Source organism: Mobula birostris, chromosome 4, assembly GCF_030028105.1.
Source record: "Mobula birostris isolate sMobBir1 chromosome 4, sMobBir1.hap1, whole genome shotgun sequence".
Taxonomy (NCBI): Eukaryota; Metazoa; Chordata; class Chondrichthyes; order Myliobatiformes; family Myliobatidae; genus Mobula; species Mobula birostris.
The window spans coordinates 70,885,137-70,904,339 of NC_092373.1; the positions used below are offsets into that span (position 1 = coordinate 70,885,137).

General features: G+C 38.7%; 1 protein-coding gene across 5 annotated transcripts in view; it reads left to right on the forward strand.

Moving 5' to 3' along the window:
- Positions 1–4,501: 4,501 nt before the first annotated feature.
- Positions 4,502–19,203, forward strand: part of per2 (period circadian clock 2) — a 77,860-nt gene continuing 63,158 nt past the window's right edge. For 4 of the 5 annotated variants that reach the window (XM_072255507.1, XM_072255510.1, XM_072255511.1 and 1 more), the window contains exons 1-5: positions 4,502–4,682; positions 10,543–10,789; positions 15,479–15,577; positions 16,193–16,347; positions 17,660–17,781. In XM_072255507.1, coding sequence (XP_072111608.1) covers positions 10,557–10,789; positions 15,479–15,577; positions 16,193–16,347; positions 17,660–17,781 — 609 coding nt within the window. In that variant the 5' untranslated portion in view covers positions 4,502–4,682; positions 10,543–10,556. Of the gene's footprint in view, positions 4,683–4,883; positions 4,954–10,542; positions 10,790–15,478; positions 15,578–16,192; positions 16,348–17,659; positions 17,782–19,203 lie in introns of those variants that run through there. The other variant, XM_072255509.1, reaches the window with a different exon arrangement.

A 19,203-nucleotide genomic window follows, 5' to 3' on the forward strand; every position in this document is an offset into this window, starting at 1 on the left:
GTACTTACAGGAGACCTATGGGAACGTTGCCAGACTACAGAACTTTATTTGGTTCTGTTGGCTGAACTGAGTTGTATTTTTAGACTGAGGGAACATTTATTTAAGATGTATCGCATAATATGCGACATAAATAGGATGATTAGGAGGGACCTATTTCAATTGGCAGAAAGATAAATAACTAGAGGGATTTAAGGTAAATGGTGAAAAAAACATATTTCACATTATTCGTAGTTCTCATATTTTCTTATTATATTGTTGGACATTTAGCCTCTCCAGTCAATGAAACTCTCAGTGCATTCCCTTTCTACTACTTACCTCCTTCACTTCGGGTTCTCTCGCATGTGCCCATCAGATCCATCCTAGCTCTCCTACCAAGCACATAAGTTACATTCATAAGTTACAATACATAATTAACCTATAACCTTTAGGATGTGGGAGGAAACTGGTGTAACCAGGAAAAATGCCAACCCTCACAGGAATGATAACAATCTCCGGAACGTTACCTGAGCCAATTGCAAATTGGCAAAGGATTAATAGGATCAGGGTGCTAAATGTATGCCTCAAATTCTGGCGTGAGAGAAGAGTATTTGAACTTGTGGGATATTGGCAACAGTATTAGGGAAGGAGGCAGCTGCTCTACATTAACTTCGCTGGGCCGAGGGTCTTGGGGAATCACCTAACTAAGGCTGTTGATAGGCTTCAAATGAAATAATAGGCTATGAGTTCAACAACTTGGAAAAGTGAGTATAATGCAGAAGGGAAGGAGAATGCGGGAGATGTTACAGGAGTCTCCAGAATAAAGACAAACACAAAATGTTTAGAAAATAATAATTTAACAAAATTGAAAACAGTGATGAATACAAAATTGACAGTGTTATATTTGAATGCAAGATGTGATACAGAATAAGGTAGATTATCATGTAGCATACTTAAAAATTAGCAGGCATGACATTGTGGGCATCACCGAGTACTGGTTGAAAGAAGGTCACAATTAGGAGCTCAACATCCAAGGATACACATTGTATTGGAAGGACAGGTAGCTGAGCAAAGTGCATGAAATCAAATTCTCAGAAAGAAGGGACATAGGTTCAGAAGATGTAGAATCCTTGTGGGTACAGTTAAGAAACTCCAAGAGTGAAAAAAAAACCCTGATTGGAGTTATATACAGGCCTCTAAATAGTATCCAGGATGGAGGGTATAAATTACAATTGGAGATTTACAAAAAGGCATGCAAGAAGTGCAATGTTGCAATGGTCATGGGTGATTTCAATATGGAGGCAGATTGGGAAAATCATGTTGGTGCCGGATCCCAAAAAGAAGGAACTTGAAGAATGCTTTCAAAATAGCTTTTTAGAGCAGCTTGTGGTTGAGACCAATAGGGAAAAAAAAGACAATTCTGGACTGGGTGCTATGTAATGAACCTGATTTGATTGGGGAGCTTAAGGTGAAGGAACCTTTAGGGGACAATGATTATCATATGACAAAATTCACCCTACATTTTGAGAAGGAGAAGGTAAAAACAGATGTTTCAGTATTACAGTGGAGTAAAGAGTATTACTGAGACATTAGTGAGGAGTTCGCCAATGCTAATTGGAAGGGGACACTGACAGTGATGATGGCAGAGCAGCAATAACTAGAGTTTCTGAAAGCAATTTAGAAGGCACAGGATAAATTCATCCTAAAGAAGAAGTATGAGGCAATGATGACTGATAAATGAAGTCAAAGAATATAAAAGCAAAAGAGAGGGCATATAATATCGCAAATATTAGTGGGAAGCCAGATGACTGGAATGCCTTTAAAAACCAACAAAGGCAACTGAAAAAAAACAATAAGGAGAGAAAAGACAAAATATGAGTGCAAGCTAGCCAATAATCTACTTGAGGATACCTGAAGTTTTTTGTACAGATATATAAGAGTAAAAGAGAGGTGAGAGTGGATACCAGACCACTGGAAAAAGATACTGGAGAGGTAGAAATGGGGAACAAAGAAATGGCTGACAGACTCAATTAAGTATTTTGCATCAGTCTTCACTGTAGAAGACACCAGCAGTATGCCAGAAATTGGAGAGTGTCAAAGGGCAGGGGTGAGTGTAGTCATTATTACTAAGGAGAATGTGCTTAGGAAGCTGAAAGGTTTGAAGGTAGACAAGACACCTGAACCAGAGGCTTCTGAAAGAAATAGCTGAAGGGACTGTGGAGACAATGGTAGTCAGCCCAAAATTCACTGGATTCCGGAATAGTTCCAGAGGACTGGAAAACTGCAAATGTCACTCGACTCTATAAGAAGGGAGGGAGGCAAAAGACATGAAATTATGGGCCAGTTAGCCTGACTTCAGTAGTTGGGAATATGTTGGAATCCATTACTAAGAATGAAGTAATTGAAATTGATGATAAAATAGGCTGAAGTCAGCGTGGTTTCCTTTAGGAGAAATCTTGCCTGACAAATCTGTTGGAATTCTTTGAGGAAGTAACAGGCAGGATAGACAAAGAAGAGTCAGTGGGTGTTGTTTTCTTGGATTTTCAGAAACCTTTAATAAGGTGCCGCACATGAGGCTGCTAAAGGAGAGCCCATGGTATTACAGGAAAGATACTAACATGGAGAGAAAATAGGCTGAATGGAAAGAGGCGAAGAGTGGGGACAAAGGGAGCCTCTTCGAGTTGGCTGCCAATGACTAGGGGTGATCTGCAACGGTCGGTGTTAGGACCACTCCTTTTCGAGTTATATATCAATAATTTGAAGGATGGAATTGATGGCTTTGTGGCCAAGTTTGTGTACGATACAAAATAGATGGAAGGGTAGGTAGTGTTGAGGAATCAGGGTGTCTGCAGAAGGACTTGGATAGATTAGAATGGGCAAAGAAGTGGCAGATGGAATTGTATGGTCATACACTTGGCTAGAAGGAATGAAAGCACAGACTGTTTTCTAAATGGGGAGCAAATTCAAAAATTAGAGGTATAAAGGGATTTGGGAGTCCTCATGCAGGATTCCCTAAAGGTTAACTTACAGGTTGCATCATTGGTAATGTAACCAAGTGCAATATTATCATTCCTTTCAAGACAACTAGAATATTATTTGCAAGGATGTAATACATGTCATAAAGCATTGTCAGATCATACTTGGAATATAGGGAGCAGTTATGGGCCCCTCGTCTAAGAAGTATGAGCTAGCATTGGAGAGGGTCAAGAGGAGGTTCACAAAAATTAACCCAGAATGAAAGCGTGTTTGGTGGCTCTGGTCCCGTACACACTGGAGCTTAGATGAACGGGGGGGGGAGGGATCTCATTGAAACCTATCAAATATTGATAGGCCTAGATGGAGTCGATGTGGAGAGGAGTGTTTCCTATAGTGGGGAGTCTAGGACCAGAGGTCACAGCCTCCAAATACAAGGATGTCCCTTTAGAACAGAGATGAGAAAGAATTTCTGTGAGTGCTAGTGGGCCTGCTGACTTAAAGAGCTCGTTAGGAATTCCATCCCAAAAGCAGAAAGCATTTATTGCATGACAGAATGACTTGCCCTGTATTTCCAAATGCGATCAGTTTAAGCACCTCCACAGACAAGCAAAGAGTGCACAGTGAAGAATGCAGGATACATGGTGGGAGAGAAAGTTCATTGCTACACTGACACAAAAAACTGGAAGGTGTTCTGTAACGCCATTGAAGCGGTCTGTGGACTGCGCAAACTGAATCACATACCCCTCTTATCCGCTGATAGTAAAAGCCTGCACAGGGCTAGGAGTAACATCAATGAAAGATGGAGAAAACACTTTGGTAGCCTACTCAACATGTTGGGAACTGTAGATCAATTGGTGTTTGATCAGATCCCCCAGAAACATGTTATTGCCACCATTCGCCTTCCTCCTACCCTGGATGAAGTCGGGAAAGCCATTTCTCACACAAGCTCAGGTAAGGTCTCTGGAAGGGATGGAATTCCTTGAAAGGATAGCACTCACAGAAGTTCCCTGCCCATTTAACGATATATTTGGATGCACACTTCATTTACAGTAACCTACAAAGCTAAGGACTAAAATCTGAGATGAGTAATTACATTGGATAAATTTTCAGGGAACACAGACACAGTGGGCAAGAAGGCTTTGTATGATTATTATTTTACAATTTGTTGCTCAAAGATGAAGCAATATAACGAGATTCGTAGCCCTCAGGATATCACAAACAAAACAAACACTTTAAATTTGGGAACAATTTCAAGGCCACTGTTTCGTCTGCATATTATCTTTCACCACAGCAACAGCCACACGACAGGCGTCCCGAAGCGATTGGGGCTTAAGGCACTGCGCAGCTCGACTGGAACACATTGGATTCCACGTGAGGGTTGTGTGCATTGATTGACTGATGGACAGATGCTGCAACCAATGGCGACGCGCCGGCGTGTACAGTCCCTGATGTGATAATAGAGTGGCGGCTCGACTTGGAAGCTGTGAGCCAATCAGGAAGAGGCTGGGTCCAGCTGTCACGTTCTCCGATGCGTGCAGCGGTGGGGATCTTACCGGAGTCTGTAGGGCGATTGCGATCGCTTTAATTTACAAGGAAAAGCTGATAGTGGTCGGCAGCAGAGCGTATTTCGTACTGCATGAATGTTTCTGTTTGTTTCGCTTTTCCGTGACTTTCTTTAACGACCCCCCAAAGGGGAGGAATTAGATTACCATTTTTTTCTGTACCTATAGGTAGGTTACGGTACACCTGATTATTATATTGCATAGGTCTCATGTTTTTAATCTAACGATTGAATGTATTGTACAGTAGTTAGAATGATTTGGGCTGTCAGTTGCGGTTTTAATACGTAGATGGGAATCCGGTGTTCTGAAAATCAGTTACGTAATCCATCTAGTGCCTGGGAAACGTGTTTGATGTGTGTCGTGAAAAATATGTTTACAGAGATAAGGTTAACTGGTCATGCAGTGGTGTCGTTGTTTTCACCGTGAAGTAGTCACCGAGGTAAGTTCGAGCGACCTGTCTTCTGTTGTGGTCCGTCACAAAGGAAGAGCTACACTAACTCGTTTCGATCGGTTTCATTTCGGAAGTTTTCATTTAACTATATATCGACAATTGAGCCGACGTCGGAAGGCAAGACTGATTTTAGCCTACTGTATTTAATGTCTTTAACCTGCTTTGGGGGGGGGGAGGAGAGTGAGCTCGTGCAGTTTAAATCTAAAATCGTGATTAGGATAGTGTCGTTTTCTTTAACCTACTCATTAACTTTATTATGAAGCTGCCAACTGATAGCCGGTGATTGTCGTGTCGTTGATGCGTTAACAGTCCAGAGCCAATACAGTATAAGAATTGTGTAAATAAAAACGTGTAAGTGTAATATTTGGAACAAATCTTCTGAACGGGCAAGCCGGGGTTTGGCGATTTCGAAGAATCCAATAGCGGGAAGAGTACCATTCGGCCCATTATTCACGTGTTCGCCTGTTCAGCTAATCTCACTACACTTCTTCTGCGCCTAAAATCTCACCTAACCTTATGCGCCACACACGAAATGCTGAAGGAACACAGCAGGCCAGACAGTATCTATGGAAAACGTCGGCGTTTCGAGCCGAGACCCCTTCATCAGGACACGCCTTACGCTCTGCTATATTCATTTGGCTGCGCAAGAGTTTTTACCAATAGCACCGAAATTTAAGTTTCGGTGGTTTGTTGGTAAATAAAAAAATGGATCAAAGTACCTATGCGATATGTCAGTTACATAACTGAGCAGTTGCTGTCTTTATCGTTGGTTAGAAATTGTATCACTGATATAAAAGTTAGGTTAGACTCCTTTGGAGATCTTTTGGGGGAGAAAGTGTACAGCGTGAAAATCGTCATGAGCTGGTCATGCTATGGTGTGTGACTTTTTTTTGGTATCGTGTATGAGGCCACCATTTGTGCATTGTCCATTTCTAACCTTGTTGGAGTTTCGAAGGTACAACCTGTAACCATTGTTCAAAAGTCCCAAAATAACTAGAAGCTCCTGCGTTATTGCGTTGCTTTTTTTCAATAGCTTCAATAGCTTCAGAACTGTGGGCTGTCCAAAGGCTTTGCAAAGTCCATGAATTGCGCTAAATCAGAGCATTTAGTTGATGAGACCAACTGATGAAATGGATGACTGAATGGTGACACCATTGTTAATAGTCTGTTACTGGATGCAATGTTGGAGCTTTACTGGCTATGCAGGTTGGGTCAGACACTTTGCATGAGACAAATACATGCATATTTGTGATGTGACCTCATGCAGAGGCACTACTTCATCATGTTACTTGGATGTACACTGTACTTGTAGGCTCCAAGTTGTTTGTCACCTGAGCTATGTGAAATGCTGCAGAAAGAACTGTGGCCATGTTGTCATGCATGGACAGCCCACTCTATGAAGATCAAGGTGACTTTAACTCTCAAATTCTTCACTACAGGATCCTTCCAGGTGCCACCCCAGATCTTTCTTCCCTCCCTATTTGCTACTTAATGCAGCATTAGAGAGGTCACCCATATACTGCACCACCTAAGGAATTACTTCAGCAATTTTGATTTCAGTGATGAACAGTCAGGCACAGAGATATGCCAGCAATTGGTGTGCCCATAAAAGTTCTCATTTCTAACTTGTAACTTTTCCTCAACAGAAGGAGTTACCACTTCATAAATGTGTAAATGTTTGTGGATCATCAGAGAGTTTTGGCAATGCAGAATGCCATTTTTCTGGGAAGCATGCCACACACACTGGAATCTTAGACATTTTCCTTGGAGACAAGAGAGACTGTAGATGCTGGAATCTGGAACAACACAGGAAGCTCTGGAGGAACAAAGCTGGTCAGGCAGGACATATGGAGTGCTTCAGACTGAGTCCAGACAAATGGTCTTTACCCAAAATATTGACCATTTCTTTCCTTCCATAGATGCTGCCTGACTTGCTCAGTTCCTCCAGACTTTTTCTGTGGCTAGTGCTTTTTGGAGGGATAAGACCTGGACAACAAAGGCAACCCTCTACTTCCCTGGCTCCAGACAATAGTTAGCAGCCTTTCCTTAGCTTCTGAGCATTGGTACCACAAGTGTCAAGTCACTTTCAGATTCCTCGTGGAGAATACTGTTGATCGTCTAAAAATGAATTTCTATTACTTGCATCAAACTGAGGATTCCTTTGGTACAACCCCAGCAGTGGTGGAGGTTTCATCATTGTGCACCCCTCTGTTCAGCAGTCCATCAGTCTACCGGAGAAAGAGCAGCATTGAGATCTGAAGCCTACAACAGGCACAGACTGCAAAACAAAAGTATCAGGAGAATCCATTAGCCTCAGTCTCATTGAGCAGTGGAATGGACAGAGGAGCATTCACTGCATGGGTCAGTAGGGTTTCAGTGATAGCCACCTCCTGTCAGGCTTTTCCTGTGGTAGCTTTGCTAAGACTCTCTTACATCCTTCATCCTGGCAGTTTTTCAGAGACAGTGTCATGTCCTTCTTCCTATATCTAGAAGCATTCTTCCTCTCCAAGGGGCCCCACACAAATGCTGATCAGAAGATAGATGGTCTATGAGTTAAAAAGACCAATGGTAATTTGAGAAATTGCCTGAAGAACAGAAAGCAGAACACTATCGTGAACATTTGCAATGGTGTGCCTGTGACCTCAAGTGGTAACAAGATTAGCTTTTATTATAACATATTAACTTTTCAAACTTTGCAGATGACACTAGAAGGTGTAATCAACAATGATGATGGTGGAAGATCTTAAGAGGACATAGGTTGGCAGATTGGGCGGCCAAATGGCAGATGAAGTGGAAAGAGATTCATATTGACAAAAAGGGTAAAAGCAGCCCATGTAGATTGTATGGCACATTTCTAAAGGGAAAAAGACATTGAGTGCACAAATCTTTATGGATGGCAGAATATTTGGAAGAGCTGCTTTGTAAAGTTTGTGGCTTTCTAGACTTGTACGTAGAGGCAATGAGAACAAAAGCAAAAATGTATTTCTGAACCTTTAGCATACTAATTAAGCCGCAGGTGTTGTATTGCTTCCTGATGATCACTTTCATGGATAGATTTGAGAGAGTGCAAAGAAGACTTGGTCGAAATGGCTGAAGGAATAAGGTATTTTAGACCACAAAGTTAGACTGAAAATTTAGTGTTCTCTGCACATAGAACGCTGAGAAGAGATTTAATAGAAGATTATTTGATAGATTCTGAGAGGATGAGGGAAACCGAATGCATTAATGGATTGTCCGTAAACCAGAGGTGTATATTTATATTGATGGGAATGTTTTATTAAACCTTTTTAACCAGATATAGTTGTGATGTGGATTTGGCTGCCTGTAAGAGTAATAAACACAGAATTTGATATTTGAGGTAGACATTTGAGTGAAAGTAATTTATGGTGCTAAGGGGAAAGGCCATATAAAAGGCACTGATAGGATTTACAAGCAGAGCTGGTATAAAGTCAATGGACTGCGCTTTTGTAAATTTTTTTAATACTTTATACTTTATTGTCACCAAACATTTGGTACTAGAACATACAATCATCGCAGCGATATTTGATCCTGCGCTTCACACTCCCCGGATTACAAATATTAAATATTGTAAATAATAAAAATAGTTAAAATTAGTAAATATTAAAATTTTAAATTATAAATGATAAATCATAAGTAGAAAATAGAAAAATGGGAAGTAAGGTAGTGCAAAAAAACCGAGAATTTAATTTAAATTTAATTTAATTTTTCCCCCTTCTATATCATGAGAAATCTATGGTTGCTGCTGCAGTCATTTCAAAGCAGGACAAAGCCTCCTATTAACTTCCAATCAAAAATAGCAGATACATCACTGATTAGTGCACTATTGTATGAGAATCTGATGTTGTTATTGTTTGTACAGGCTGTAATTGGCATTCCAACATAAAAAGCCTTCCTATATTCTTGCCTTCTTTATTTCTCCTTGTAGCTACCATTAGGTTCAGTTCATGTTGAAATAAATTGCACATTATGTTAATCTATTATGAAGAAATATTCTAAAAATCGAATGTTTATGTTTAGATATCATTTTCTAGAAATCCTTGAATTAGAATTAGAATTAAATTTAACAGAAACAGATAATCTCTTTTGATTATCACGTAATCCAGAAAAATAGCCATATAATTGTATGCACTCTTTTATTGCACTTCTTGTCAATTTAACTGCAGCTGTTATAAATCTCATTCTGCTGGATCATGTAATGGTAGTTATATTCTGTCCACGTTGAAATTTGGTATTGGGATTGGACATCGCTTAAAATTATTGTCAAAATGGAATAAGGTTGCTAGGTCTTTGTTCCAGATTTTTTTTGGAATGTGATGAATTACTGTAAGAAATTGTGCCAAATCAGTAATGCAGTACATCATCACGTTAGCACTTCCTAGCAGAATCTAACATTGCCTTGCTTAGAAATTAATGCTGCTTAGTATCGAATGACTTTTTATGTGAGGTGTATTATACAGGGTTTAAACAAGGCAACTGCTGCTGTCATGTGACAGTGAGGCAGCTGTTAGACCCAAATTGCAATGTTACAGGTTGGCAGTATTCTAACAAAAGATCTCAGGTTTATATGGTTTAAAAAGGTAAAATACACAGCAGGATAGCCTCTGTCTGTAAAGAGATGATACCGACTGTGACATTTATTAAATCATTGACTCTCACAAGGTTGGACTTCCAAAATGTCATAAACATCCCTTTTATCTTTTCAACTGCTATAGTGTGACAACACTGAAGTCTTGACTCCATTATATATTGATTGATTTTGTTTATAGCAGTGTTAGCTATTCTGTCTTTGGTTACTAGGGAGGTATGGGTACGTAATTCTAAAGTAAAATTGAGTGGTTTGGCAAAATTGATCTGACAACAATAGTCATTTTAAGATGAAGTTATAAGAAACTTAATTATAGACATGCCAATGCAAACCAGTCTATAACATGAAGCAAACATTTGCCATTTGGTAAGCTGCATATTTTCCTTCAGCAAAGGAACTATCTAGTTATCAAACTATGTCTGTGTACATTTGAGTTCTGCTGAAGCTTGATGTCAAATCATACCTTCCTTCTGTGACACATTCCCTGTAGATTTCAAATTTGCCACAAGTGCTGGAAGAAGAAACCTATAACCTATGCATTACCCAGCCAGCATTCTGTAGATCAATTGTCACAAGCCTTAAAAATACTTAATTATTCTGTAAAATAATCCAAGTTCTGCCAAATGCTGAATCTTGCCATACATCCCCATGTAGCAACCAGCATGACTCATGCTACAAATGGGCCACTTGCTTTGCTTGCTACTGTGAAACTATTTTGGTTCCATAAGACCCAAACATCTGGAACTGTGGAGCCAAATTTTGCAGTCAACATTTCTTCAGTTATCATCTGTCCCTTAAGTAATCTTCGGTTATTTTACTTCTACAGTTGAAGAAACATGGATATAACTTTTGGCAAGAATAGATTTATTGTTCACAAGCAGGAACAGTTGTACTGTTATCAAAAAAAGACATTGAATGTGATATTTCTGGTGAATGCCTTGGTTATGGACTCCCATCCTTCTTCCATTTAGACTGCATTTGGAGAATGGCTACTTACCCAGAGGCAGAATTAGTGCTGCATTCAAGTGGTGACAATATTCAGGATCAAACGCAGGATCAAGAAGTGCAGCAGATGCATGATGATGTGGAGATGAAAAGCAGCGGCTCAATTGGGACTGATTCAAATGGCAATGAGTTTTCAGAGAGTTCGAGCAGTAGTGCAAGCCATAATGAGAAGGACTCTGCTTTGCTCTTGGAGTCATTACCGAGCAGCAAAAGGTAGGATGATGTGCATAATTGTACTTAAAGTGATTGAAATTATTTTTGCTGTTCCAGTTTTTTAAGTGCTGGGCTACCAAAAGTGGGGAAGTTGGTTGTGTTATACATCTTGTCTACATGACAGTTCATTTGCATAAACTATTTTTTTAATAAAACCAGTTTATACTGGTCTTGTATTATGAAACTGAGAACTTAACTTTGGAAATATGCAGAATATATTTCAAAAAATGTGGCTTGACAAGTTGCTTTAACCAAAAATTCACAAGATTTTGTTTGAATCTTTTGATCTCTGAACGAATGACAAATAGCAGTTGTTTTTATCAGTTTAGGTTTGTTGTACAACTTGTTCTATCAATTTAAAGTAAGCTTTATGATTTTTCCTATGAATCTCGCATGAGTACTGCAATAAAAAGTTGTGGTAAAGTTTAAAAGTATCAGGTAGAACCGTCTAGTCTTACTTTTGTTCTTTCATTCTCGAACATCAACTGCACAGGAGTTGATTTAAAACTGTTGACAAACGATTGTCTTCTATTGACTGCATTATTATGCATAGACCATAATGCAGTTCTTGCTGTTCACCAATTGGGTTCAGCAAACTCTTTTTGGCACAATGTACTAGGTATCAGTACAAACTGGTATTGGAATCATAGCTGAGTGATTCATGATTAAACACTGATTCATGTCTCTCTTGGAAATTCTTCTAGCTTTTTATTTTGCTTTTGGGTGCACTTTCTTTGCATATTCACATGTTGGGTTGTCATGTTGTGTGTCTTCGTGATTACATACACCCTTCATCATGAATGCAGTGTATTTGTCAAAACCAGTTGATAATGAAATTAATGTCATCACTCACAAATGTAATAGTGGATGCTGCTTCGCTTTTGGCTGTACGTTCTGTAGTGAATATTTCCATATTCAATATGATGCTGATTGAATATTTGATAGTGTAATATTGTAATTACTTATATCACCTCTAATAAAATGTGTGTGAACTCTGCAAGAGTAGTTTGGTGTAACTGTGCCAGCTTCTCCCCCGGTGGAACGTGCGGTCTGTTGATGAGCTTTTGATTTGTGTTGAATGGACATCATGCATTTTCCCATGGTCGGTGAAAGCTGTTGAGATTCAGCCACCTCAAGTGATCTTATGTACTTCCTAGTGGCAAGTTTCATAGCAGCGTTTATTGGAATAGGAGCCACAAGTAGCCCACCAGTTTACCGGTGTGTAACACAGGGAGGCCAAGGAAGAAGAAGAGAAATGCTTTATGGCATGCTTTCCAAAAAAAAACCCTAACCCATCCGTGGATTTATGTTGCCCTTGTGCTGTTTGGCTATTTATGGACATTTAGTTCTTGATTTTGGTGCTGATGTATTGATTACCAGGGACTTTTTTTTTCATCACTTAAGCAATTTTTTTTCAAATGTTTTGGACAGATGTGGCATAGTGGTTAGCACAATACTATTATAGCTCAAGGTGTCAAGAGCTCAGGGTTCAATTCCGACGTCCTCTGTAAGCAAGTTTGCACAATCTTTTCCGTGTGCACGTGGGTTTGCTCCCACAGTCCAAAGACATATCGGTTAGTAGGTTCATTGGTCATTGTACATTGTCCTGTGATTAAGTTAGGGTTAAAGTTAATAAGTTGCTGGGCAACGTGGCTCAGCGGGACGGAAGGGCTTGTTCCGCATTGAATCTCTAAATAATAAAAAAAATAATTATTTCTTTGGAGCTGAATTTTCAATGGTATTTTCCGCTGCTGCTGATTAGCAGTGAAATTTTAACAGTGTTGTGCTTGTTGCATTTAGAGATAAATTGAACTGAATTGTCATTTGAAATATCCAAATTCATAGCTTGGAGAAATAAAATATAAATAATTGTTTAGCCTTGTTTCAATTGGTATAAATTTATGATTATGCTGTGGCTAAAAATTACAATTAAACATTGTTTGTTATGTATAACATTATAAATTATGACATTCTTCTGATACTTGCTGTGTAATTTCTAAAGTACTAATACAAAGAAAAGAAAACGAAGATTTGCTGAAGTGTATACGCGAAATAAGAGGCTTCCTTTCATGCCTCTCTCATTTGAAAAAAATAAAACTACTGACAGGTTGGTTCCAAGTAATTTCTACTTGTGTGTTTAGTAATATGGATGTACATTATTGAGGTTTGGCAGTTTCCCATTTGCTTGATACATTTATTTCAATCTTAAAAGGTGGTTGCTCCAATAATGACAGTTTTTGGAAATTATTAAGAATTCTTTATTTTTATTTTTAGACTGGCATGTTTCAGGAGATTTTGCTTCTATTTTTCTTGTTTGTTTATTTATCGTTGGATTTATTTGATTAGTTGCATTTTCCTTGTTCTTATCCCGAAAGAGCACTACACCCAAATATCTGCAGTTGATACTGTTGACAGAATAACTTCTTGTAGGACAAAAATCACAATCAAGCCTCTTACAACATCTCTGCAAGCATTAGTCAGTGAAGGTAGATTAGAAGTGCAGACCTGACTGACCTCTCTTTCCCTAACCTTGGCCTATCAGTGAGCTTCCCAAAGTGCTGTGTTTGGATTTGGGTATAGATCTTAACTGAAACTGAGACCTTCCTGGTCTAAGTGGCTGTCATTCATTTTTTTAAAAATTCTAATTACATACAAATATCCTGAAACAAAATGCAGCCTTTTTCTTAAGACTTATACAGTGGTTCGTTCTGAAACAAGAACCAATTGTTAAATGACTAAGTGGTACATGACTTCTTCATTGTGATGTGGTGATTCACTGGCTCTCCCTGTATTTAAGCAGAAGTTTTTGGGGTGCAATGGATTTTACAGGTCTTGCATAAATACAGCAATCATCTTCTTACTTTTTTCACCAGAAAATGTAATAGTTTATTCTGGTTTGCAAAATCTTAATTGATTTTAGCTTGCTTATTAAATTGAAATTACTATGTACTGTGTGTTTCTTTATCTCCTCACATTGACTGGAACAGTCAGTAGGCAGTCAAAAGGACATGCAATCATGGTTATATAATAGTGCTCGCATGTGCATTCTGTGCTTGAGGCTGGTCACAAGGGTGTGTACTCATTGCAACAATGTTGTGTAGCAGTTGCCAAGCACTGTTTTACAGAAACTGGTACAGTATTGTTGTCAGTATTATATAAAATCTGGTTTATTTATTCCAAATTCCTCTCCTGATGTTTGGGAATAATTTGGCAGCTTGATAAAACATTTAGAATACTACTGACCGATGTAATGTAATCTGGATCCTTCCTAACGATTAGCATATGTAGACGTAGTTCCCAGATAAATCTATAGTTTTAGGGCTGAATGTGATACCCCTTTGGGTTATTTTCCAAATAATTAATAGAAACTTTCCTAACTAGGAAAATTTTGTCATTCCTCTCCCATAATTTGGATAACTGCCATGGGATTTATGGGTATAATATCTAGAAGGATCTTCTGAATGAGTGGAGGGAATGAAGTTAGAAATGGCAAAATATACAAGTAAACAATGTGCAAAAAAATTGAGGGAGGTGATGAAAATCTTAGCTCCCTAAAAGCAAAGCCATGAATTCCCAGAGTCATTCTGATCCTCTCACTGTAAGTGTGCAGAATAAAGTTCTTACAAAATAGGCATTTCCTTCAACTCCAAAAGAGTGAGGATGGACTTTAAATTCAGGGATAAGCTTTATCAAATTATTGACCTGGCTGTTGGACTCTGTGGAGTGAAAAGATTTTGTGGTTGTTTTCACTTGTTTTCAGTTGGATTTTTGTTTGTTTCTCTCAGAACTTGTTTGTTTCATTGCTGTCTGTGACTTGCTCTTAGTTTTCCTGAATAAACGTAATCTATTAAGCAAAAGCCCCTTGCATTTATAGTTATTTTGTGTTTCTGTATCCGTTGGGAAACATTTGTTTAGATAGCTCTAATGAGATTGCGCTAGGTCCATGTGTTGCCTGCCGTTTTGTTTGTAGGATAGAAAATGGGGGCCAAACTCCTAGGTTAAATGTAGGCACGTACTAGTGTTAATGCCAATATATGCTTGGCTTTGCTCCCATTCTTACTTCAGTATGAATTATGGAACATTAAGGGCAAATTATGGTGCATTAAACGCAATTTCCATCCTGTTAATTCATGGTATTAACAGACCAATTACCATCCCAGAGGACAGGTGATTGTGGCGTACCCGGTGTCCTGCTTCTACTCTGCCACATATTACCTGCAGGTGATTTCATAGGCATACCTTAAAAGCCGTAATTCTCTGCTGGAGCCTGGACCACAGTGAAATATTAATGCTGACTGCTGTGTTGCTCATTGAAATCCAGCACTGCATCAGAAGAAGATTGAAACATTGTAAATGCTGTAATTATTTCTTTGGAGCACAGAGGAGCAGGAATGCTGCTTCAAGCACTGCAAGAATATTGCTGGCTTCTATCCCTGGGCTTTCTCTGACTCCATACTCCAAATTGCCCTCATTCCAGCTGGGTTCATCTTGTATAAATTTTCTTCAGGCAGCCTGTATACCCCCTCTGTATGGGAATTAAACCTTGTGTGCATGATCTTTGTATCAGTAATTTTCAACGTAAATCATGCAAAATAATGTTTTAATGTTTTGTTTTTTCCTCCGGACATGTATATTAGAGATAATTATTGACTACAAATAAAATTAAAACTATGTTCTCTTTTTATGCAGCTCCAATTCTCAGAGCCTCTCCCTTCACTGCAGTTCAAATGGATTCAGCCTCATTAGTGCTAGTTCGGAACCAGACAATCCTTCAACAAGTGGATGCAGGTGAGTGTTGCATATTCCAGCCCCTGTCCACACTACTCTGCAGACCTGAAAACTTTTAATATTTTGAAACAACTTTTGTTCTCTTCAAAGTGTTACATCACTAAAGTGGGTTAGTTTCTTCTCTAAAAATTGCATGCAAGTTATTCACAAATGTACCAAAAACAGTGTTAAGTTGATACCGGCAGTTCAATTTCTAGTTAGTTTTTCCCTCATTCAGTCTTCCTGTGAATGTCTTCATTCCTCGATTATGGTTTTACAACCTCCATTTGAGCTATTGATACAGGAGATCAAAGTGGAATATTGCAGGTCTCCGTGCCTCATTTAATCTAAGTGAACTCCGAGCATTTATGAAGTTTGTCAACTATTTTCCTGTGTAAAAGAGTGCTCCTAATAATAAGAAGTTCTGAAAACTTTTAATTCTGCTGTTTAAATTAAATTTAATGATCCAAATAAGGTAATGAAATGGCCACCTCGAAGAAAAAAAAACTGGTGAAAGGCCAAGTTCTTAGCTTCAGATTGCTCATTTTCATTTATAAAATGCACTTGATTCCAGTTTGTGATGATCAGAAGCTTTGAAAATGAAATTAAAGCTGAGTTTATATTTTTGGATTGCAGTAGTGACCAATCTGCCAAAACAAAGACACAGAAAGAGTTGATAAAAGCACTGACAGTCTTAAAAAGGCACTTGCCATCTGAAAAGATGACTAAAGGAAAATCCAGGACACTTTCTACATTGAAGTATGCATTGGATTGCGTAAAGCAGGTGCAAGGTAGGCTTCTAATGCATCAAAAGAGAATAGCATTTTCAGATATGGGAATGAGAAAGGCATTTCTATATGTGTCCAATCCAGGAAGATTAACAAAGTCATAAGAACACTTGAAATAAATGAGCACCTTGTCAGTGGACTAAGAAGGGAACAGTGAGAGAAAGAACTGAGCAAAGAAACAAGAAAACTATGAAATGAGGACAACCCTTCCTTCAGCTTAGCAGAGATAATCCCTCTGTCCTAATCAGCTCTCGCCCTCTCTACACTTAGAAAGAAACCAGTTTTCTCTTTTCCCCTGTTCTGAAGGATCTTTGACCTGAAATGTTTGCTGTTTCTCATTCAGATGCTGCCTCATCTGAGTACAAAGGGTGATTGATAAGCTCTTGGCCTAAGGTAGAAGGAGTCAATATTAGAAAACCTAGCACATTTATTTTTCAACATAGTCCCCTCCTACATTTACACACTTAGTGCAGCAGTCGTGGACCTCCAGAAAGTGCTCACAGCAGGGATGATTGATAAGTTTGTGGCCTAAGGTAGAAAGAGATGATTTATACAGCTCTCGTTACATGCACATGCAGTTCACCTCTGAGTGATTATGCAGAAAGTTTGAGGTTAATAACTCAATCAGGGATGATTGATAAGTTCATGGCCTAAGGCAGAAGGAGATGAGTTATTAACTTAAAACTTACTGCATAATCACTCAGAGTTGAACTGCATGTGCATGTAACGAGAGCTGTATGAGTCCTCTCCTTCTACCTTAGGCCACAAACTTATCAATCACCCATGCTGTGGGCATTTACTGGAGGTCCAAGATCCGTATGCTCCACAACTGCGGGACTAACTGTGTAAATGTAGGAGGGGACAATGTTGAAAAATAAATGTGCTAGGATTTCTAAAATTGACTCTTTCTACCTTAGGCCACGAACTTATCAATCACCCCTCGTATTTCCAATATTTTTTGTTTTTGGTTTCAATTTCAAGTGTGCGTTTTTTAAAATGTTTGTTACCGTGTATGTGCTTCCTACTTGCAGTTCAATTCGCAGTAGTCCCCACTCTCTTAACACTTTTTATTTTGTTAGAGAAATTTACTAATTTTTCCAGATTTAATTTAACTCTTGTAATTTGGTTGGATTCTTTCGATATCTAACCTTTTGTTTGCTTTAGAGTTAGAGGTCAGTGAATATTTAATCAGAAGGCAAGAGACTACTTGTTTTTCAACATCTCGAGTTTTAGCTGGAGAGTTTTTCTAAGAATTGCATAATATTGGTAATGTTTAAATAATTGGTGAATGTCACTTTGTCAATTCCTTCTGCAGCAAATGAAGGATACTACAGGGTCCTAATGAACACTGATACTGAATCAAATAGCTTGAGCATGAACTCCTTCACAGTCGATGAAGTAGAGAATACAATTTCTGAATACACCTCAAAGAATGCTGTAAGTTGTAAAAAAAAAATAAATGCCTAGTATCTAATCTTTGTGGTAGCTTTGTACAGGAAGTATTTCATACAAATTATGAGTCAAATGCAAATCTCATCAGTAGTTATCTATTAAGAGAACTAAGCCATTTTGAGTTTGTTCAGAATTAGCTATTATTTTGAAGGATGCAAACAAAGATGAATGGTAAAGTAACAAGTTAACTGATTTAAAATTAAAGGCTTGTTTTTATAGAATAGTTTTCACATCCCTTTCATGAGATCTGGAAGAAGCTTTGAACTGTAAGTGCTATTACGAATGTGGGAAACACAGCGAAACAGATTTCTACAAACAGTAGCATGATGAAGATATTTCAGAAACACTGATCAGAACACTGGACAACTATTATTTTCTCTAAAGTAATGCTTTGTGATCTTCTACATTAACCTGTGAGAGCAAACAAGGTGCCTGTTCAATCTCTCACCTAAAACTGATACCTCACACAATGCATTGGTTCCTTAGTATCTGCCCAGATTTTAGTGGATGATGGGGTAGTAAATTGGATTAGTAAGTATGCAGATGATACTAAGATAGGTGGCGTTGTGGATAATGAAGTGGGTTTTCAAAGCTTGCGGAGAGGTTTAGACCAGTTAGAAGAGTGGGCTGAAAGATGGCAGATGGAGTTTAATGCTGAAAAATGTGAGATGCTACATTTTGGTAGGACTAATCAAAATAGGACATACATGGTAAATGGTAGGGCATTGAAGAATGCAGTAGAACAGAGGGATCTAGGAATAATAGTGCATAGTTCCCTGAAGGTGGAATCTCATATGGATAGGGTGGTGAAGAAAGCTTTTGGTATGCTGGCCTTTATAAATCAGTGCATTGAGCATAGGAGTTGGGATGTAATGTTGAAATTGTATAAGGTATTGGTGAGGCCAAATTTGAAGTATTGTGTACAGTTCTGGTCACCGAATTATAGGAAAGATGTCAGTAAAATTGAGAGAGTACAGAGGAGATTTACTAAAATATTGCCTGGGTTTCGTCTCCTAAGTTACAGAGAAAGGTTGACCAGGTTAGGTCTTTATTCTTTGGAGCGTAGAAGGTTGAAGGGGGACTTGATAGAGGTATTTAAAATTATGAGAGGGATAGATAGAGTTGACATGGATGGGCTTTTTCCATTGAGAGTGGGGGAGATTCAAACAAGAGGACATGAGTTGAGAGTTAAAGGGCAAAAATTTAGGGGTAACATGAGGGGGAACTTCTTTGCTCAGAGAGGGTAGCTATGTGGAACGAGCTCCCAGCAGAAGTGATTGAGGCAGGTTTGATGTTGTCATTTAAAGTTAAATTGGATAGATATATGGACAGGAAAGGATTGGAGGGTTATGGGCTGAGTGCAGGTCAGTGGGACTAGGTGAGAGTAAGATTTGGCACGGGCTAGAA